This window comes from Trichosurus vulpecula, chromosome 4, assembly GCF_011100635.1.
Source record: "Trichosurus vulpecula isolate mTriVul1 chromosome 4, mTriVul1.pri, whole genome shotgun sequence".
In the NCBI taxonomy this organism is placed as follows: Eukaryota; Metazoa; Chordata; class Mammalia; order Diprotodontia; family Phalangeridae; genus Trichosurus; species Trichosurus vulpecula.
The window spans coordinates 27,935,417-27,958,366 of NC_050576.1; the positions used below are offsets into that span (position 1 = coordinate 27,935,417).

The following is a 22,950-nucleotide window of genomic DNA, read 5'->3' on the forward strand; positions in this document are numbered from 1 at the left end:
GGGCTGTACTTCACTGGTGGTCCTCACTCTTGCCTCATAAACAGCCCACCTTCTTCACGCTGTCTCAAATGTGGTGCTGCCCACCACCACCATGGGCTGCAGTCCCATGGAGCTTTGAATGGCCTTCAATTTCATTCTGTAGATGCTGCAGTCCTACAACATCCCTCCGAGAGAGATGCTATTAAAAATGAGGCCTTAGTTTCATGGAGAGGCTTGAGGTCATTCAACTGATTCTGTGTTAGTGGCTATGAGTGAGATGAGTTTGACCAGGCTTCCCACCCTTGCACTGTTCCGTGGTGCCACATGACGGAGGGGTCTGTGCAGGGACTTTGCTTCTTCCATGAGAAAGCTACCGGGGTATGACTTCTAGCTGGGCTCATCCCAGACATCACACCGGTTTGCTTGTGGAGAGAAACCAGAATCACTTTTTTTTCTTCCTGCCTGTTTTATTTCCATTTATAAAGTACAAAATGCTTTTCTGACAGCAGCTCTGTGAGAAGGTGGATTGTCCATTTTTAAAGATGGGAAAAGATAGGCTCAGTATGATTACCAGACTTATCTCATACCATTTCTCCACATATACTCTGCTCCAGGACTACAACTCACATTCCAGGTTTTTGCCTCCACACATTTGTTCAAGCTGTGCCTTCTGCCTGGAATGCTGTCACCAGGCCACACATGCATTTCTACCTATCGTTTTTAACCCCGACTCCAACGCTACTTCTTCTGTTAAAGATTCTTTGACCCCTCTTGCCAGTGACAACCTCTCTAATTACCTCTCCTGCGTTACTTTCCTGTGTGTGATTCTGTGACTCTACTGGACCAGGATCTCCATGAGGACAAGAAGCCAGAGGCCGCTGGGCCAGACCTGTACATAAGTAAGAATCCCCCTACAATATGCAACACAATGGTCTTTCAACTTCTGCTTAAAGAGCGCCAGGAAGAGAGAGCCCTCAGACTTAAGGCAGCCTTGCCCACTGCAGAATCACTCCATTAAGGAGATGTCCATGTGTCAAACCTCACTCAGCTTCTCTGGAATGCACTGGTCTCACTTCTGCCCTTAAGATGAAGCAGAAACAATGTAGTCTCTCTTTTCTAGAGGCGTTCTCCAGATACTTAAAGACAGCCACTAACACAAAATCAACTGAATGACCCCAAGTTTCTCCAGGAAACAAAGGCCCCCCCTTTCAATACCATCATTCTTGGAGGGATGTTGAAAGACCACAACTCATGGAACACCACAGCATCTGTGGACTTGAACACTGAAGGTCATCCAAAGCACCTTGGGAGGGCAGTTCATGGCAGGAAAGGTGGGGGAGTGTCACATTCAAGACAGTGTCAAGAAGCCGGGCTGTTTATGAGGCAAAAGTCCTCTTTTCCTTGCTAAATAACCCTGATTCTTTCAACATATCCTCATATGGCATAAACTGAAGGGCCTTCACCACTGCAGCTGCCTTCCTGGGGATGCTCTCCAAACATGGTCTAACCAGAACACACGCTGTAAAAGCATCTTCTCCTGAGCTGTAAACATTATGCTTGTCTTCGTGTCGCCTCGAAGAGAACTAGCTTTCCTGGAAGCCATAGCTGCATCTATCTCCCACTGCCTACTGGACATCCCTACCCGGATCTCCTTACAGGTCAAGTCAAGAAGCATTTATTAAGTGCCTGTGATGGATGGTCCCAAGTCCTGGATGCTAATCACTGGTTTAAGATGCCACAGGTATCGAAGGTAGAAGCCCTCATCTTTTCCCCCTAAGCCTAGCCCTCCTCCCAACTTTTCCATTGAGGGTCACCGCCTTCTTGGGTACCCACACTGACAGCTTGGGAAGCAGCCTTGTCTCTCCACTCTCACTCCTCCCCACTCCACCCCACTTCCCTCCAGCCAATCAGCTGCTGAGTCCTGCTGCTCCTGTCTTCATCCCTCTCCTCACCTACCCCACCCTAATTCAGGTCTCACCAGCTCTTGCTTGATCCACAGCCAAAGCTTCCTTCTTGGTTTCCCTGTGCCCAGCCTCTCCCATCTCTAACCCATTTTCCACATTACTGTCAGTACGGTTATTTATAAAGCACAGCTATGGGGACCATGGCATTCTCCTGATCAAGCTTCAGGGCTTCCTTTAAATCTCTAGTTTGTGATGCAAACTTCCTCTGCTTGAGTCCTACAGAGGAGAGAGCCCAGAACAATGCCTAGAGAACAGAGCTCCCCTAACACTGCTCTCCCATGTCTGAGTGGCAGGATGGGGAAACATGGTCCCTAGTCTACCCAAGACAATATCACTTCAGTTTATGCCTCTTCTGACCTTGGTCCAAAGGCTCCTTCTTCCCCAAGCTTTCCTTGCAAGCATATCTCCTTGAAGTGTAATACTCTCTCACTCCCCATTCCCTTTGCCTATCCAATTTCTTTGAATACAGCATTCCCTTCCAGGGTCACAGTCCAGTCAAAGCATGTGTAAGAGACTCCTGGTAGACGCGGTTTGCCTCTTCCCTCCAGCATCTCCAGTTCACTTGCTAATTAAACATACTGTCCACATGGAAACTGCACGCAGGCTCCTTCCTCGGAGGATGCGGTCTGCGGCATCTTGAAGGCTCCCACTGTCCTTGGTACCTAGCCTGGTGGATGAGCACAGGCACTTTTCTCCCCGTCCTTCTGTTGTTAAGGTTCTTTTCATGAAATCTGTGAGATTCTGGGAAAACATCGCCTTCTGGGCCTTTGTCAGGCACCCTCCATCTTCTACTCTGGGCAAATGGTCATTTGGTAACGAGGTTCTTCCTTCCCAAATGCTCCTTTACCAGGTGATGCCTTTGCCTTCCAGAAGGAGCAGGGATGAAAACAGCTCCAGTGTTCCTGGGGTCTCCGTCATCTTATTCTAAGACTTCATAATTCTTAGCAATTCTTTATATACTTCTTCTGGCAGAATCGTTTGTGTCCAAGTGGGTTATGTAAACACAACTGAAATGTTCACCTCTGCAGAAACAACCCTTTTTTTAAAAAAGAAGCCACAGCAGCAGTTATTTGATTACTAAGCCCTACAGGGATCAATATTGAAAGATAACATAAAAGAAAATTCACAAGATGTGGGAGTCTTGTCAACCTTGGTGGTAACCACAGATCTGCTATAGTTAAGAGCAATAAATTAGGGTTCAAATCCTGACTGTGTCCGGAGGTTGTGTGGCTTTCCACACAACCTCCCTTCTCTGGGCTTCAGACTCCTCCAAGAAATGAGGAGTTTAGAATGGAACCTAAGGTCTCCTCCAGCCTCAAATCCTGTTTCTATAATCCCTTTCTATGGGAACATTGACTTACTTTGTCTTAGCTCCCCCTCTCTCCTTATTTAAGCCCTTCCGTTCTGCCATCTTTCCCACACTTCCTGGGTTTTCCCAGAGCCCCACGTTCACCTGCTCCACTTGTCCTCCCACTGCCCTTCCCAAGTCCTGCAGCATTCTGAAGGGAAACCAGGTCCACATGGGGTGGGCCAGACCTCCGAGGTCCAAGGCATCAGGCCGGTTTCCATCAAGGCTCCCCTCACTTCAGACAGAAGGGTCAGCTTGAGGCGCCCCTGCACCACCTGGTATCATGTGCTTAAATTAGAGTCAAGAAAGTTTAAATCTAGACTCTGCCATGGCCACCACAACACCTCTTCTTCCTCTCATTTACCTACTTTTGGGTGAGTCAAGACTTTTCCTTACAACTACCCTATTAGGGAGTGGGTAGAAGAATGCCATCCCTGTCCCAGCTGAATTCAACACTGACTGAAGTGCCTTCTATGTGCTAGGCACTGCCCTGGGCCACTGCTTTACCAAGGTAAGAACACAATGGTCCCCACCTCCTGAGGCTGGGAAGAACCAAGTGGCCTCTCTGATATCACCCAAGGAAGGATCTGCAGCAGGAGTCGACCCTAGGTCTCCTGGCTCCAAACCCAGAATGCTTTCTACTCTGACACACTGTCCCGTAAAAGATGGGGGTGTTTCTGAGACGTGTGTGTGCGCACATGTGCACATGTGAGAGACAGAGAGAGAGAGAGAGAGAGAGACAGACAGACAGAGAGAGAGAGAGAGACAGAGAGAGAGAGACAGAGAGAGAGAGACACCTGGCTTAGACTAAATGACTCTGACTGTGAGGGAATGGGAGCCGGTCTGCTGGCTAGTTTGACTGCACAGGTACAAGATGCTATCAGTTAGTTGTGGGAGGAGCTGGAAAGAAGGATGGAGAGTACAGACAGGCCAAGGCCAACCTCCTCTTGGAGCTGCTCTGAAGAGAGGCCCGAGCTGAGGCCCAGCAGCTACACGACTACCCTAGCCGCCCCAAGGGTAATCGGAATGAATCAAGCTGGACCAAGGCCAAGTGAAGGGTGGTGGGGAAAGTTTAGGGCCACCTCGTCTGGGAATTGGTAGATTGACTTTTTATGTTCTTGTGCTCAGCCCTCCCTGGTTACAGAAGAGATGGAGAGCATTTATTCTAGAGAGACAGAATGTGAGGCCCGGAGATGGGGGTAATTTAATAGGAATTCAGAGGGGAAAGGACTTGCAAAATCACCTAGTACAATCTACACCCAGACCTGGGAGGTCACTGGGGAAGGGAGCTGCAACCTATAGTCTTGGGAGAATGGCCTCAGGCCAAGAGGGGAGAGACATTCCCAGCCAGGAAGGGCAACTCCTATTCTTTAAAGAGGGGAACCTCAGGAAATGTGACTTAGCCAGAATCATAAAAGTAAATAGCAACAATCATTTACAGCTTTTTATGCAGCTATGTTCTGCAGAAAGCTTACGTTTCCTTTCCTAAGATGGGAATTAATCCCTGCTTATGTGAGGACATCGTTCATCAGAGGGCAGGAAAGGTGCCAGCCCTTTAAATTGTTCCAGAATGAGGCTGACTCTCCAGTTCAGTACATGGTGAGGCTGTCTTGTGCCAGGTCACCAGGAGTGTCTGTGCCATGAGCCCTCCCTCCACAAAGCACATGGCCTTCAGAAATCGGGAGCAGAAGGCTCCCTTGGGTTGCCTGGGGGGCCCCATCTGGGGAAAGTGACGCCATTTACCCTTTGTTGAAGTTTTTGTCATCCTCCACCCACTGAATGTGGATGTGCTCCTGAGGGTCCTCCGCATCCACTTTCCCACAGGTGATGGTGAAGTCTTTCATCTCTCGCAATGCTTGCCTCAAGGAGTCCATGTTTTCGGCAGTTATCTGGACCATTACTCCATCTGCAAGAGCGATGCCAGAGCATGAAAAGAGAAGCGTAAGCTTAGGAGGTATCTGTGGAATGAATGAATGGATGAGAATTGGAAGGGCCCTCAGAGGTATCTTCTCCCAACTTCAACCTGAAGCACCGCTCCTCTTTCACAAAATCCCCATGGGGAGCATCCAGTGTCTTCCTGAACACCTCCAGTAATGGGGAACTCTACGTCTAAATGACAGCAGCTCACATTTAGACTCTGCTTTATGGTTCACAAAGCGCTTTTCCTAACATAATTCTATGCACTAGGAAGTGCTCAAAGTTACACAACTACTGAATTAGTATCATCATCGTATCCACTTTTTCAATAAAGAAACTGAGGCTCAGAGGGTTTCCACGATGACTCCCTGCCTCGCCTCACTTATCCCCCAGGCTCTCTCCCACTGCTCCAGCGCCTGAGCCTCCCCCGCGTCCTTTCTTCCCACATCTGTGGCTTTACTTGTGCTCTTACCCACGTCTGCAGGATTGAACCCTCCGTGAATTCCTAGCTACCTTTTAAAGGCCAATGCAGATGCACCTTCCGGGCCGTGGGGCCTCCCCAAGCACTGCTCTGGATCTCTTGCCTGAAGCACTAGCATTTCTCATTTTGCATCAGAGCGGCTTGCAGCATCTTTCCCTCAGTTAGCCTCAGTGAGGCAAGCACCCATCTCATAATAGCCAACATCATGTTGTCAGTTATTGGGCAGTACCTTACATACGTCACCTCACTTGACTCTCACTGCCACTTTGCAATAAGAAAGATTGTTATTCTCATTTTAGGATCGTCAAGATGAACAGACGGGCCCCAGGGTGCACACAGAGGGTCAAAGGTCCGTAACCCCAAGCCCAGCACGCAGCCATTTTGTCAGACCACCTCTCGAGGAGGCCTGCCCTCATTTCCAGCACCATGCTCTCTGTGCGCAGCAGGTAATGAACAAATGTTTGCTGAATTTAACTAAAAAATTAAATGATCTTGATTTTATAGCTTGTAAGACTTTGGATTTTTAAACTAGTTCTCCCTTCCCCCACCTCTATTCACCTTCCTACAGGACGAGATTACCCAGGTGGGAATCAAGAGCTCTTTAGCAGACCACAGCTCCTCTGCTGTACGTGCTCTTCCTCCATTCCTCCCTCGACCCCTTGGTGAAATGATTTGCTCAGCAATCCCTGGAGCTCTGCTCTACCACCAATCACACGGGGCTGGCCTCATGCCTCCTCCACTCCTATCCATATGCAGATGAACAGAGCTGGAGAAAATCATGACGTCACAACGATGAGGTCCAGGAGAAATTTAGGGTACATAATTTCAGTGGGGCCTCCCTCTCACTCTAAGAAAGCCATTATGTCACTCACCACAGTGACTTTTCCAGACCTCTCCATCTCTCTTCAAGCCTCACATAGCACCCCTCTTAACTGGGACACTTCCCCTCGTACTTGGCTATTTGCCAAGAGCTCCCTCTTCTCTCCTCTCTCCCTTCTTCACTCCTGTCTCTGATGAAGAAGGTCCAGGTCAGGCCCTCTAGATGTGTCTTTGATCTCATCCTCTAACATGTTGTCCCCATGATTATGTGCATTCTCTCTGTTCTTCAATTGCTCAAACATGCCCAAGTCTCCTGCATCCTTCAAAGTCCTCCCTTGACCCAATCATTTTTGCTAGCCATCCTTCCCTCCTTGGCTCGACTCCTTGACAAAGCTGTCTACACTGGGCACCTCAACTTCTTCTCTCAGTTGATTCTGAACCATTTATATTTACCTTCTGTCATCATCCTTAAACTGAAACTTTTCTCTCCAAAGTTACCAAGGATCTCTTAATTTGTGCGATCTAACAGCCATTTCTCAGCCCTCCTCCAACCTGACCTTCTGGAAGCCTGTGACACCACTGGTTACCTTTCCTTCTGGATACTCATTCCTTTCCAGGTCTGCTTCGCACTGATTAGCTTCTTATCTGTCTGACTACTTCTCAGTCTCCTCGGTTGGATCTCTAAGGATGTATGAAAACATTTATGGCAGCTCTTTTTGGCAAACAATTGGACAATGAAGGGAGTACACAGCAATTTGGGAATGGCTGGAGAAGTTCTGGTGTGTGAGTGTGATGGAATACTGTAAGACAGGGCTGTCCAACCTTAGGTTTTTATTGAAACAATAGACAATATATTTTGATTTGCCATTTTAGTGAGAGCTCTGCGGTAGCTCAGCTTCATTTACTAAAGTATTTATGTAAATTTCTATGCTTGTAGGCTGGCCGGGCTGCATAAATCCAACTGGGGATTGCGTTGTGGACAGCCCTGCTGTAAGAAATGAGGAAGGTTTTAGAGGACCTGGGAAGATGAAGAGGGAAGTGAACAGAATAAGGAGAATTTATACAGTGACAGCACGGTAAAGGCATTAGGGATATTTTCAAAAGACATTTTTTGAAAGAATGAGTCATTCTGTTCAGGTAATGACTAATCGTGATTCCAGAGGACTAATGGTGAAGCATGTAACCCACCTCACAGTGCAGAATAAGACACATATTTCTTTGGACAAAGCCAATATAAACTTCCTGTGGTGGTTATTTATCTATTTATTTATTTCGCAGGGCAGAAGGCAGGGCAATTGGGGTTAAGTGCCTTGCCCAAGGCCACACAGCTAGTGTGTCAAATGTCTGAGGCTGGATTTGAACTCAGGTCCTCCTGACTCCACCTAGCTGCCCCTTCTGTGGTTGTTATTAGCATGTTTTTTAACATGGATTTTGTTTTTCTTTCATTCTCAATTGGGGAGAGTGAGGAGGGGGAGGAAAGTGAATCTTGGCTGATTGAAAAAAAATAAAATTTAATTTAAAAGCAAGAAAAATCATTGGTAATTTTGGAGAGCCCATGCTCAATGGAGTGATGAGACTGGAAGCCAGACTACAGTGATCTGGATTATCTAGTCTTTTGGTTTCTCCTCCTGCTGCTCTTTGCTGCTTCCTTTTGAAACTCAAATGAATCCATCTGCATAAAAGCAAGACATTGGAGAGGCGGAAGAGGTCTCCATAGCTCAGCATTTCAGCCCTTGCTTGTGCTAGCTACTCTGGGGAAAGGCCTGGGGCAGCAGAGCTAGGACAGGTAGGTGGCAGGGTCATTCTGGGTTCACTGAACAAAATGGGTAAAGGGCCATGTACAAGAAGCAAGAAGCCCCCATTACAACATCCCTAACACCCTTCTCCTTTAAGCTCACAACAGTCTTCTGACACAGCTGGCATGTATGTGAAAGAGGAGGGAGAGAAGGCTCTGAAAAGTCCCACTCCATGTGGAGGCTTCAGGATTCCAAAGGGCCTTCTCCCCCAAAGCTGGGTTCTTTCCACACACTCCAGAATTACATCTGAGTATCATGAGCACAGCTCTAAGGACACAAGGAGTCTCTGTGGCCCCCATATTCTTGTGCCTCGCTGGTTAGGCCTGACTTGGGCCACAAACAGCTGCCAAGGAGCTGGTTATTCTCCTCCGTGGCAGCCAGATGGCCTCTCCCTGGGCCTCAGACTGGGCAGCAACGCAGTGAGCACATGCACGGCTCACTGCTCCTTCTTTACCTTCTACGATGCTGGACTTGGCAAGGTATCCAGAGGAGGCCTTCAGAGCTCCGCTGAACACGAAAAAGCCGGCACCGGTGACTGAAATGACAACAAGAGGCAACGAGTGAGGCTCTGAGCTTGGGAGGGAAAAAATTCCAATGAAATACATTAAGAGGCAGGGCGAGAGGAGAAAGCAGGCACAGCCTTCCCAAGGCATGTATCACAGGTGGCTAACAAAGTGCTTTCCTGATGAGTTCTGTGAAGCCAGTGGGATGACTGTCTCCATTTTACAGATGAGGAAGCCAAGGCTTACAGAAGGGACAGAGGTAGGGCTCAGGAAGAAGGCTGACCTGGACTGCCTTTAAGATCCCTTCCTTCTCCTCTAAAGCTAGGGTTCTATGACCACACTCAATCCTCACAACAATCCTGTGAGGAAGGTACTACAACCTTCTCACTTCACAGAAGGGGAGACTGAGGCTCAGAGGGTCAGAGAGAGTAAGTGGCTGAGGTGAGATCTAAACGAGGCCTTCCTAAGTCCACTTTGTCTCATTAATGTGACTTCTAGTTCACCTGTGGGGGGGTCATGCAGAGACACCACATTCCTTCCCACCTCAAGTATCATGTTCTCCAGCCCTCTCACCAGACCAAATACTCTTTTATAGACATGCTCTGGTTTTTCAAAGGTGTCTCTAAATTACGGTGCCCAGAATAGGATGAAATGCTCCAGATTTGTTATTACCAGAGCAGAATACAATAGGGCTCTCTCCATCTTCGTGCTTCCATTAAGATGGCCTAATTTTTTGTAGCTGTTTCGGCTATTACTACACTATTAACTTTTATCTAACTCATACTTCACTAACATCCCCAGGACTTTTTCACTGGGACATTTGACCCATACTACATGTATATAATTGATTTTTTTTAACCCAAGGGTAAAGCATTACATTTATCCTTCGATTCAGTCCATTGTTTCTGATTGTCTAGAACATCAAAGAGAATCACAGAATCTCAGGATCTCAAAAGCTCTCTAGTCCAAAGTGGCACTTGTCTCTCCCAGCTGGATGTCATTAACAAATGTGATGAATATGCTACCTATTCCTTCACTAAAGACGTATACAGATGCTGAACGCCACAGGACTAAGAGAAGATTTGGGGGCACCACATCACATATCTTCCTCTCTCAAAGAGTCTTCCACTATGTGCCTTGCTGTCCCCATGTGAGAATGGCAATCCTCAGGAGGAGAAATCAAATGGGAATCCTTTAAATGTACACAGTGACTCATCCTTTACAAAGCTCATTTGATTCCTGTGACTACTTTGTGAGGTCTATCACAGCTGGTGGGGATCCCGGGATCCCAGAATTTAGAGCTGGCAGGACCTTAGAGCTCATCCAGTCCTAGTTTCCCATCTTACAGAGGAGGAACAGGAGGCCTGGGAGGAGAAGTGAACCCTCCAAAAAAAAAAAAGCACTCCAACACGAAGTAGTGCAGCCAAGACGACTGAAACGGGTTATCTGACTACAAGCACAGAGCTCTGGCCACAACAAAACTCTTCATTTTACAGAAGAGAAAACTGACTCAGAGAATGGTAACAGTGACCCACACATTGTGACTGAGCTTGGGAACGTTGGCGCTGTGACTTGAGCCCAGCTGATCCAGCTCCAGAGGAAGGCGTGGTTGAACGGCGGCCATTCATGCTGATGCAGGGCACAGGGGCACCTCTGGCCAAGGGCCTGGCTGGGTCACATTCTACCTTGTTGGGAGGAGGGCAGAGTCTAGCTTTTAGGATCCCTTCTAAATTAGCTGTCTTCCTTTGGCTGGGCTCCCCACCTGCAGCCTCCTAGACTATTGGTCATTCCATGAATACATCAAGGGGCTGAAACACCAGCCCAAAGTGAAATAATGAGTACTGTGGGCATACAAGGCTTGTGGGCATGTGGGAAGGTGATCTCACCTGAGCCTCCTTCATGACAGAGGTACAAGAATACCATGAGGGAATTTACTAAGCCAGGCAAAGAAGCCCAGCTACAGCGCAGCCAGCCCCAGTGGAAAGGACACAGCACCTGAGATCTCACTGAGGCTCCCAGAAGGTCAAGGGACTGGCAAAAGTCCTTTCCTTCTGCTTTGCAAGTTCTAAGGGGCTACAGAAATGTTCACTCTCATGCTTCTTCTGTGGTCTGATGAAAAACTTTCTAAACCCTAGGCCATCTAAAAGAGAGTGCCCAGCTTACTGGAAGTTTGAAGTAGCACTCTGACCAATCAAATGGCACACATTTTATTCAATGCTGACTATGTGCCCAGCACTGGATATACAAATACAAAAACAAAGCAGTCCTTGCTCTCATAAAACTTATCATCTATTAGGGGGCTATAACACACTCACAGATGAATAAACAAAGGCCACATCCAAAATAAAGGAGCAAAGCTTTGTAGGAGTAGGTTCTGAGCGGAGCACTGAAGGGGGCTGGGGGTTCTAAGGGCAGTGGTGAGAAGGCAGCGCCACCTGAAGTAGGGGTGACAGCAATGAGCCCACTTTGGCTCGAGCAGAGTTCGTGTGGAGGAGTCACGGGAAACTACGCCAGCCTGTGAGGAGTTTTAAACGCCTAACACAGGAGTCTATATTTTGTCCTCCAGGCAATGGGGAGTTACCCTGTAGGTAAAGGTGAGACTAGGTAGTTTCTAAGGTCTCTGGGACCACTCCTCCTGCACGCTGTGAGCACAATAGGTGTTCAATCAATGCTGGCCTAGATGATCTGTTTCTTATGGCCTTCTGTCTACCTCAGGGGTGGGGAACCTGTGGCCTTGAGGCCACATGTGGCCCTCTGGTTCCCCAAGTGCCTCCCTTTGACTGAACCCAAACTTCACAGAACAAATTCCCTTAATAAAAGGATTTGTTCTGTAAAACTTGGTTTCTGTCAAAAGGCCACACCCAAGGACCTAGAGAACCATATATGGCCTTGAGGCTAGAGGTTCCCCACCCGTGTCTATGTCATCTTTCTTACTCAAAACCGTTTAAAGGTTCACGAGCACTGCCAAAATCCAGCCTCCCAGGCCCAGTCCTTTAGAACACATCTGCAACTAATCATTCCAGTCTCACTTTTCACTTGCCTCTTGCATAGACTACGCTCTCCCCAAACTGGATGCTGAAGAACCACTTCCCCTCACCTCATTCCTAAACTCTTGTTTTGGTGCCTTTGCTCTCACTACTCTGAACACCTGGAACTTTCCTCTCCCCAGCCTCCCACCATTTTTAGCTCTCAACCTTCTACCCACTCTGGAAGGCTCAGTTCAAACATCACCTGCTGCAGGAAGCCTCTCCTGATTCACCCCAAACTACAAGTGATCCCAAGGCACTCTGAGTTCTTTTCATGAATCCACCATGTTCTAATCTGCATCAAATCCATAACAGAGACAGGCTAACACTGGCACTGCCTTCCTCCTGGAGGTGGTGTGAGGAACGAAACCCCACAGAACTCCACAGATATCTGCTCCCTCTTATCATACAACATAACCAAGCCTTCCTTAAGCCTCCTGGTGGAAAGCGATCTTGCCCCACTCAGTGACTCAGAGCACTCCAGCTCTCTCCTATGCACCCATCAAGTTGCCTGTGTGTTCTGTGACCCTGATCCACTGGCCATGTCCCCCCAGCAGACTGCAAGGCTCCTGATGGTAATGGCTAGGCCGTTCCTAAGCGATTCCTTTCTTGCCATGCACACAGCAGGCACTTAATAACTGAAGCTACATCTTCCTGCTCTTCCCTCTTCATGTGTCGGCTCTCGGAGGGCAGCATCCAGGGTGATAGGCACAAGGCCCCACACGTGGGGTAGGTCAGGGTTGTGTCCTAGGCAGCAAGAGGGTCCCCAAGGCCCCAGCCCCCTCACCCTTTCGAGGCTGGTTGTGAATGCTGATAGCCTGAGTCTGGTAGTTGCCATCGTCATTCTGGACACACACAAGGTGGGAGTCGGCCTTCTCATTGAAGCAGGCTCCTCCAGCCAGCACGTGCTCATTGGACTTGTTCATGACCTTCATCATCTGTAAGCAAAAGTGTGTTAGCACACTGTTCTACCACGGCACGCATTTCATCACTGCAAAGACAAATCTGGCAGCAAGCTCATGTAGGAGAGCAATGAATGATGCCCCCCACTCAAACACCCTTAGCTAAAAATCCACAAACCCAACCTTCCAACATCAACATACTTGGTGCTCATTGAGCTCCTTCCCAGAACACAAGGCATAGTTTGCATTCCTTCCCCACTCCCCACCCCTTCTACAGGCAAAAAATGACCCTGAGACCTTGATATTAATTTAGCTAACCCTAGCGGTGCCCCTGCAAGGAGTTCTCAGGGGGGCAGTGTAGCTAAGCATGGTCTAAGCTAAGAAAGAACGACCTAGGTCTGACTGCACTGGCTTCCTTTTCTCACAGACCCATAAAGAAGAGGTCTTTCCTCAGGCTTGCATTCCCTTCTAATAAGACTTTTATGTCCAAATTTCTTTAAGCACACATGGAGAGAAAGCATGGTGAAGCAAAAAAAACCACTGGATTTGGACTCAGCGTCAGCTCAGGACACTGATGACTTTTGTCATCCTGGGCAGGTCACACAACTTCTCTGGCTCTAAAAATATGATGCAAAAGAGGAAGCAGAGGGTAGCATAATGGACACAGAGAGGGCTGGGTGGGATGTTAGGAAGAGCCGGGCTCAAGTCCTACCATGAACACATTCAGTTACAAACCACTTGCTAAATACACTGGTAGAGAGACTTTTTTACCCTGGGAGTAACCCTAAAGAGATGAATCAGAGGTCCAAATGGAAAAAAGGGAGGCTGATAAAGACTTGTGTAACATCATAGAGCCATTATGCATGAGAGCAGGGGCCAGGCCTTACCTGGACTTCCTGTCTCTCTATCCTCACATCTAGAGAAGGCTCCGAACACTGAGGCCTTTGCTGAATGACTTTATCAATGGATCAGGATCAATAAAATCATGTGCTCGGCATCACTAAGATGATTTTCTGCACTGCTATACCATGACATGAAGAAGACATTAACATCTAGAAGGTTCCACCAACAGAAGGAAAGTAGGCTTCGTTAGGAACTGTCAGGTGGAAAAAGATTTGAGTACAAGCCTAGTGAAGGCTATCTGCATCTAGTGCCATGGTTAGCTCGACCTGAGTAGAAAGGTTCATCCCAAGAGTCTTGCCACTGGGTGATGAATTTTGCAGCCATGCTTATCTCAAACTATCTGCCAAGATACAGGGCAAAAAACACAAGTCTCGAGAATAGTGAAATAGTGTTGTTTTTTATTTATTAAACCTATGATTGATTCCTGCTTTTAAAAAAGTCAATTATTTGTCATTGTGTTTTTCATTAGGTCTAAGTTAATAGGTCTGCAAATACTGAGACTAAAAGAAAACATTCAATTCTCCAGATGAATCTATCAAACAAACCTAAGCATAAGATCCCTTCACCCTAATGATCAATTATGTACCCAAGAGAAATAAGTGAAAAATTGAGTAACACACTAGCTCACCTCTCCTTTCCTGCCCTCTACCATGGCTTCACCTGAGTTTTATCCTCAAGTTTATTTTTTGGCCTACATTTCTTAGCTCTGCTCATTCTCTGCTACATGTAAGTGGAGTAAAACTGCTAGTTGGCAATCTGAATGCTTCCTATCTTCTTCAATCTAATCTATTTAAGGTGCCATCCCACCCTGGTTACACCTTGTTATTTTTGAAATCTGTGCAAAGTACAGCAATTTAGCACTTCTGCTGTCCCCTTGGAAGGATTCAAACAAAAATGAATTCTTTCCCGCACACTGAGGTTTAGCAACTGTCTACTGCAGTGCTTATAGAAACCACTTCCCTCAGGATCCCCAAGAAGAAAGAGTTTAACATAGGTTTAGGGGTTTTTTCCTTCCCCAAGTAGGGGACATCAGCTGGAAGGCATCAGCTTTTGCCAAAGTCAAATGTAGAATTAATGACCTCAATTGTAATGTCCTTCTCTAACAAAGGAAAAGAGTTGAGACGATCCCACATTTCAGCCTGAAAGAGCACTGTCCATATAGCCATCTCCAGGCTAAAATTAAGCTTTGTTTTCTCCAGGGTTGAGTCCAAGGGGTGTGGGCCAAGGAAACCCCCTTTTCATACCCTTTAGAGAGATGAGCTACACTACCATAGTAAGACACTGCCCTGGTATGTCAGCTTCAAACATAATTAATAAAGTCTAGCTCCAGGATTTATACAAATTTCCAAGAGCTTTCAAGACAGAGGGATGTATGCTGGTCATGGGGCCTTTAGTGAACTGATGGTCTTTCTCTGGACCTCAGTTTCCAACCCTATAAAATAAGGCAGGTGGACAAGCTGGTTTAAAGTCCCTTCCAGCTCCTAAGATCCATGTCAGAAAATCTATCTATGAGGAACCAGGTTTTGGGTACAGGGTCTATCACAGTGCCACAGTCTATCTGAGGCCCCATAACAAGTTGATGATGGAAATGAAAAAGGACTGTGAGACAGACAGGAAAACACTGACAGGAGTTTGTACAAGAACCTCTTCTAGTGACGTGGGCAGTAACCCAAAGCCCTGGTATGGGGAGAGGTGGCTAATGCCTCAGGGGGCCTTAGGTTCCAAGCATTTCTACTGGGTGAAATCTGACCCTGCCTTCACACACCAGGTGAAATGCCACCAACTCCACAAAGACTTCCCTGATGCTCCCTGGGAGGAAACAGCTTTTCTTTTTTACATCTCACAGAACATTCTGATCACATATTGCCTAATGCCCCTCCCAGGTTTTAATATGTATTATTTCTAGATGGGTGGTCTCCCTGCTGTGCTACGAGGGGAGGAACTCTACAGAGTCTATGACGTGGACGGACTTCATAGGTGGAAAGGCCTTTGGGGCTTAATAATCTAGTCCAACCCAGACCTGACCAGGAACTCTCTATACAACCCCTACCAAGAGGTCATCAGGGAAAGTTTCAGTTTGCAGACTGTCAAGAGGATGAGATGATCTCATTCTGACAGTGAATCAAACAGGATTAACTCAGCCCAAAATGACACAAGGGTTTTTGGCTGTGTGGTCAATAGGAACACTCAATCCCCAGGGGTTTGTCCCCAAACTGCCTCAGCTACAGGAGTTTACAGTTATTCCTTATGTAGAGCAGCTGTCGGCCCTGGCCCCACAGCCCTTGTCTGTCACCATGACTTGAACGCTCTACTGGACTGAATCCATGGATCCACAATTCATATGTAAGTTGTAGGTTCTACTTTCTGTTAACTGAACTAACAGAAGGGGTTACTCTTCAGTCCATCTAGGAACCTCCCTCTCCCTCCTCCAAGTCAACCTCTGGGAAACACTTCATCCACTCCTCTGCTTCATTTGAAAGGAACAACACCAGCTCCCACGTCTGCAGAGAAAGTCGCCGTTTCCCAAGCACACTTTCAGCTCATGTGTCTGTCTGGTCTCCACTGCCCCGGACACAATGAACCCTTCCTTTTGTATCTTCACAAAACTCTCAACAGTGTGTACAGGTTAAGAATGAAAATAAACCAGCATCCCAATTACAGAAGCCAAGAACCAGGAGGGACCTGGAGAGTTGGTTCAGTCCAATGTTTAGCTGAATGGATGACTGTAAAGCTAACTACTCATTAGAAAACTACCACCATCTGCAGCATCAAGAGAAATCCAGTAAAGGTCAATAAAATTCAACTTTTCTGAAACACTGAGACAATAATCACCCTTCGGCCCTGAAATAGGCCAGATAACACAGACCCTCCCCCCTCCAAAGCTAAAAGCACCAATATCTTCAAGAAACCAGATTATTTTTAGCATGTTCTTTGGTTGACAGAAATGAGATGACAGTCTGCCATATTCTTTTCTCCAGCACTTCTACTCATGCTGGGGAGGCACTGCGCTAGGTGCTTGGAAGACAGGGACAAAAGCTAAATGCCTCGAGGAGCTTAGACTGTCTTATGTGAAGATAACAAGTACACAAATCAATTCAAGGCACTTTGGGAAGGGAGACAATCAACAGATGACTGGAAGGACTGAAGAGAGCTTCCTGGAACAGGTGGCCCCTGAGAGAAGATGGGTTCTGAGATACAGAGGCTTCCAGGCCAAAGGAGGAAGCTGAGAAGTGGGAGGGGGTTTGGGGAATTGCTAGCGGTTCAGCTTGGGTCTTAGAGTCCTAGGCTTCCTTCAGCACTCAAAATGCTCCCTTCCGCAGGAAGCCTCTCTCACAGGCTCTCCCACACATCCCCTCCCCAGCCGACACTGCCCTTCACCAGCCCTGGGTGCATCCTGTGTGTGCCTGGTTACGTACATGGTGTCTCTCCCATTAGAACAGGAGCTCCTGGAGGGCTGGGGCTGTTTCATGCTCCTCTGTGTGCCCCTAAGCAAAGTCCAGTAGGCACTTCCTAACTGGCTGCAATGAGCAGAATATGCAATGAGGCTGAAAAGCTCATTTGCATCAAGATCATAGAATGTCTTAAAAATGAGGCTAAAGGGTTTGTATTTTATGTTTTTGCAAGGAAGACTCCTACTTTAGGAAGATGATTTCGGCAGTTGTGGAGAAGATGTGCCAGCAGGGGGAGAAACCAGAAGAAGGCAGATCCCCAGCTTCACCAAATCATTACAAGAATCAAGGCAAGAGGTGATGGAGGATGGAACTAAGGGTCTGCACCAAGGTGAGAAGGCCTCTGCAGGAGGTGTCTAAGTGGAGAAGAGGAGATGGGGTGAGAGGGGTTGTGGTGAGGATTCACAAGGCTCGGCAACAAACTGGATGGGAGGGAGGGGCTGAATATAGGGAAAGCTCAGGCATGACTCAAGCATGAACCTGAGTAACTGGAAAGATCAGAGGATCCCAGAGCTGGAAGAGACCACATGGGCTATTCCCTCTCCATCAGAAGAACAAGTGGTCATTCAGCCTTTGCTAGGAGAGAATTCCAGTGAGGGAGAACTGACTATACCCACACGAATTTCATTCTACTACTGGATAGATTTGACTGTTAGGAAATTTTTCCTTATATTAATCAATGAATCAACAGGTATTTTTAAGCAGCTGCTGGTTGCCAGGGACAGTGCTAGGGGACAGGACATAAAAGCACAAAGAATGAAACAACCCCTGCTCACAAGGAGCTGACACTCTAATGGGGACATAAGAAGTACACAAGAAAATGTATACGGTATAAATACGAAGTGAATAAATGGAAATACATAGAAAGTAGCTCAATTGAAGGTAGTTTGGGAAGGCAGACACTTACAGTTGGGGGAATCAGGAACAGTTTCATGCAGAGCAGGGTGTGTGGTCAGAGGTGCGTTCTAGGACTGTGGGATGGTCAGACAGGCAATGTCCAAGGAGGCTGGGAAGAGGTCAGGGGGTACAGGACTTTAAACGATTAACAGAAAAGATTGTATTCTACCCTCGAGGCAACAAGGAACCACTGGAGCAGGTTTAGGAGAGGAATTACATGGTTAAGGAAAATTATTTTGGCAGCTGTGTATAGGATGGACTGGAATGGTGGGAGACTTGAAACAGGAGGACCGATTAGAAAAGAATCCCAAGAGGAAAGGGTCAAATAGAATCAACAGTGTTCAAATGAAACAGTAAGGATGAAAACTGAGAAAAAAAATCCCATCCGATCTGGCAATCAAGAGACCATTGGCAATGCTGCAGAGGGCCGTTTCAGGTGAGTGATGAGGGTGGAAGTCATACTAAGCAGTGAGAAGAGAGGAAGAGGAGGCATTGAGTAGAGACAGCTTATTCTAGTTTGGCTGAGAAGGGGAGAAGAGAGATCAAGACCCATCATGGTCCTGAGAAGGCTTTTTTGAGGATGGGAAGACAGAGGGGCATTTTTGAAGGCAGCAAAAAAGGGGTTAGCTGAAAGAGAGATGCTGAAGATCTGAGAGGCCCTGGGGGATGACAGGTGGGATGTGCTGGAGAACACAGGAAAGAATGGGACCAAGCACACACGCATGAGACAAGGACACAGGCCACCTCATCATCAGAGACCAGGGGAAAGGAGGAGAGAGTGGGCCGTGACATCAAAGGCTGTCAAGATGAGGAGGCCACACAGGTCAGTGGCCTTCTTTTCTCAGTAAAGCAAGAGGAAAGGCCTTCAGCTGGATGAGTGAGGGGAATGTGTTGGAGGGTTAAGGAAGAAAGAAAATTCTGTAACAGTTTCTGTGGGGAACGAGATAAGAAATCAATTAGAAAAGAATAAAAGGATTGTCTTGCAGCAGTGAAGACTCACTGAAAGTTAGATATCATGAATCTGTAATACAGCTAGGGGTACAGTGGCTGGAATCAGATGGCCTGAGTTCAAATGCAGCCTCAGCCACTTACCAGGAGTGTGGCCCTAGGAAGGTCATTTATTCTCTGTCTCAGTTTTCCCAAGTGTAAAATGAGAACAATAACAGCCCCTAACCCATAGCGTTGTGAGAAGCACTTAGCACAGTGCCTGGCGTGCAGCACCCCCAGCCCATGAATCTTCCTCCAGTGAGGCTCCCTCAATCGCTGGTGCATTTCCTCATCATTCCAAAGTACCTCAAACTGACTCCGTGTAGACTATGTCCTTACAGATCAGCATCTACGTCATCTGTCTCCCAGTAGAAAATACACTCTTTGAGAGCAGCTGGCACAATATCCGGCACCCAAAGGGCACAGAAGAAAGGCTGTCTGGGTTACACCAAACTGCCTCCACTCAAGTCCTGGCTTTCCTCTGAAACCCGCCTGTCAATGAAGAAGCCTCCCCAACTGTGCAGGGCTTCCCACCCCACCTCCCACTCCACACCTGTAAACACTAAGCTTCCTGAGAGCTTTGTATGCCCAGCAGTAAACACAGGTACCTAGTAAAGGCTTATGGAATGAATAAATGAAGGAATGCACCCACATACGCATGTGTTAAGATTCTTACCTCATTGTATCTGTTGCTGGGAATTTTAATGCTGGTTTTCCTCACTTCCATGTCAACCACCAAACCCTGAACCACGGGCAGCGTATACTGGTAATTTCGGAAGTCCTTGGAATTGCAGATCACAGGGTCACAAAGCAGGCATTAGGGTTAGGACTGATCCACAGAAATGAAGTGTGCATGTGTGTGTGTGTGGGGGGGGGTGTTACATTTCTAATGTAATAAAGAAATATATGATGAGCACCCTACATACCTCCAAAAACGTGGGTAACCTAGTATATTAATTTAAGCTTCATTAGACTACAGAACTGAGCAACAAATGTAAATCAAATCTTCGTAGGAAAAACCAGTGTAAAACTGTTAGAAACTAGACCATACACAGCTTAAGGCTCTACAATCACAGCTATTGATGAGGCCACCTAGATTTTAGTTTAATTCTGAAGTCTTTTTACCATGTTTATAAGATAGACAAATCCAAAGAATTTCTTCTTGAATTCTTTGGATAGGGCTCAAATCTGCAGGATTTGACTGTGATGTTCAAAAGGGAAGCAGACCACAGGGGGCTGGAAGCTCCTAAGGAGGAATACCGTGCATCAGGAATGTGCGTGGCCCTTCCAGAAAGTGACATTACGAGTCACTGATTTCTACCCAAGTTCTTCTCTATGAATACAGGCAAGCCCACGAGACTATTCCAAACATGGATTCAGAAGCTTCTTGGCCCCTCCATCTCAGACCCAGACTGGGGAAAAGGAGCAAACACTTACTGCAAGAAGATTCATGATCGTGTGTCCTGTCTCTCCAAACAATGGCTTCCGAAATCTGACACTAAACAGAGGGCATGGATAAACTACAGAAACAGAAAATAAACAGGTAACATGAGAACAGCCTGTCAGATAGGAAAGGCATTAAAAACACATTTTAATAGCTTATCACAGTATGAAGAAACATCAAGAGTTCTTAGAATATTTCTTATTACGGAACCACATAAAAATGTTCCCTGATACAGCATGCCAGACCCCATGCCAAGGCCCACCCTCGCCTTTCTTGGACATCTCTGTTATCACTGGAACTAGAGTCCGCTTGAGATCTCCTGAGAGTCCCCAAGGTGCTCTCTCCTGCAGTGAGACAGAAATCCAGAAAACTTCTGCCAGATTTCTGAGCTCTAACGATAAGGCCTTTCCTACTACCCAGCCCAGCCCAGCCCAGCGCTCTCTCCCAATGCAAATGTTCCTGGCTTACTCATCACTCCTCTGCACCTCACATCTCCTTAGCCAGGTACATGTAAAGTATGCACAGAGGAACTTGGCCGGGGTGGGGCTGGGTGCAGGGTGGGGCACAGCCACAATTCACAGAGCCCTAAACCTGGACTTGAGAAGACCCGAGTTCAAATCTCTTCTCAGACACTTCCTGTGTCACCTTGGGCAAGTCACTGAACTGCCTGCCTCAGTTTCCTCAGCTGTAAAATGGGGATAATAACAGCACTGACCTCCCAAGATTGGTGTGAAGATCAAATGAGACAACAAAAAAGCTCTTGGCACCAACTAAGCACCACAAAAATGCCAGCTGTCCTTGCTGTGCTTATTACTACACGTCACAAACCTGAGTGGATTGCAATCGTTTTGACAACAGGGGCTAGGTCGCTACCTGGATTTCCATCCGCAGTGCCCAGCACAGGCCAGGTAGGTAACTGTGCGACAGTCAGTCCGTCAATAAGCTTTCATTAAGGGCCAGGCTTGTGCTAACACTGGGGACACAAAGAAAGGCAACAGACAAACACAAATTCCCTGCCTTCAAGGAAAGCCTAGTCCATTGGGGGAATACACAAACCAGGTCTAAAGAAACCAAAGTCAGGAATAAATGAGAGATAATGAAGACAGAGAAGGCATCTCGTAGAAGGTGGGATTTTAGCTGGGAAGGTTGTGATGGGCAGGGAAGAGCAGTACCACAAAGATGGAGAAGAGGGTGGTCAATAGCAGGAGGAAAAACAGCTCTGATCACTGGGGGTTGTTGCAACAATCTGTCTAGCAGCTGCTGTGGGGGTGAAAAACCAACACAAGCCCAACAACAAGAATGCTGCAAGCATAGGTTCTTTTGATCTGCTTTACTAAGGAAAGCAACGTTAAGGGGTTAACAATCTCAGTTTAATCGAACATACAAATATCATTCACTTAGTTTAGGGGAAAAAGCCAGTACCCTGAACTTCAGAGCAAATAAAATTCACAGTCACCAAGAAACCATCAACATCTGAGTTCAGCCGGGAGGCCCTTAGAGCGGCTGCCCAGAGTCCCGAGCCTCCAGGAGTGAGAGACTCTCTCAAATAGCTCTGTTCTCTCTTTTTATACCCTCTTTAGCCTTCATCAAATGTCATCTGAGCGACCAGAACTCAGGCTCCTACTATTGGCTCTGGTCTTAGCAGCTCCCCTTAGGACCCTGAGGACTTCATGAGCACATAGGCTTAGCACCTAGTAGATAGGGGTTTGGGCCCGGGGCTTTGCACCTGGTAAGGCTCAATCAAAGACACTCAATTAATCATTTTAAAACAGTAAGAAAGTCCCACCTTAGTTGATATTACAGGGGTATGGATGCCTCGAAGACACCACCCCCCTTGCTAGCCCTGCCCAAAGCCTTGATTCAGGATGTTCCCTGACCCTGTGCATTAAGCAGCAAGCATCCATTAAGTACCCACTGGGTGCCAGGCCTCTTTCTAGGTGCTGAATACAAAGACAAAAGTATAACAAATCTTGCCTTCCATTCCCTTACAGGAGACAACATGAGCTTTCACAAAATAAATACAAAATACATGAGGGGAGGAAAGGGTAAAAGCATTTGGGATCTTCAGGAAACATTTCCTGTAGGAGGTGGTATCATGTAGGACAAACAACTAGAGGGCTAGGTTAGTTAGACTGTACTGTTTGGGAAGGGCAGATCGCGCCGAGCTTGTAAAGGGCTTGAAAATCCAAGGAAAACATTTATGTTTGTTATTTTTTAAATTAAATTTTACTTTCACTAAAATTCACTTACTGTCCCTCTCAATTAAGTCAAACAAGTTTCCACACTGGCCACACGCAAGCCAGAAAGCCTCTGCGTGCTCTCTGTGCCTGTGCCTTCTCTACAAGGAGGAGGGCAGCGGCTTCCTCAGAAGTACTCTGCAGTGGGGGGTTGGTCCCTGCACTGATCAGAGTTCCTATGCCTTTCAAAGTTATTGTGTTTACAATATCGCTGTTGCATAAACTGCTCGGCTATCACTCACTTCATTCTACACCAGTTCCTACAAATGAGAAGTTTCTATTGGATCTTAGGGGCAAT

The 22,950-nt window shown here is 47.0% G+C and overlaps 1 protein-coding gene across 2 annotated transcripts in view; it reads right to left on the reverse strand.

Annotated features, from left to right (window-relative positions):
• ZFYVE9 (zinc finger FYVE-type containing 9) overlaps positions 1 to 22,950 on the reverse strand; it is a 188,705-nt gene that overhangs the window by 5,562 nt on the left and 160,193 nt on the right. For both annotated transcript variants that reach the window (XM_036756933.1, XM_036756932.1), the window contains 5 exons: positions 20,409 to 20,491; positions 19,648 to 19,752; positions 12,621 to 12,771; positions 8,759 to 8,839; positions 5,035 to 5,197 (listed from right to left, as the gene is read on the reverse strand). In XM_036756933.1, coding sequence (XP_036612828.1) covers positions 5,035 to 5,197; positions 8,759 to 8,839; positions 12,621 to 12,771; positions 19,648 to 19,752; positions 20,409 to 20,491 — 583 coding nt within the window. The remainder of the gene's footprint in view (positions 1 to 5,034; positions 5,198 to 8,758; positions 8,840 to 12,620; positions 12,772 to 19,647; positions 19,753 to 20,408; positions 20,492 to 22,950) is intronic.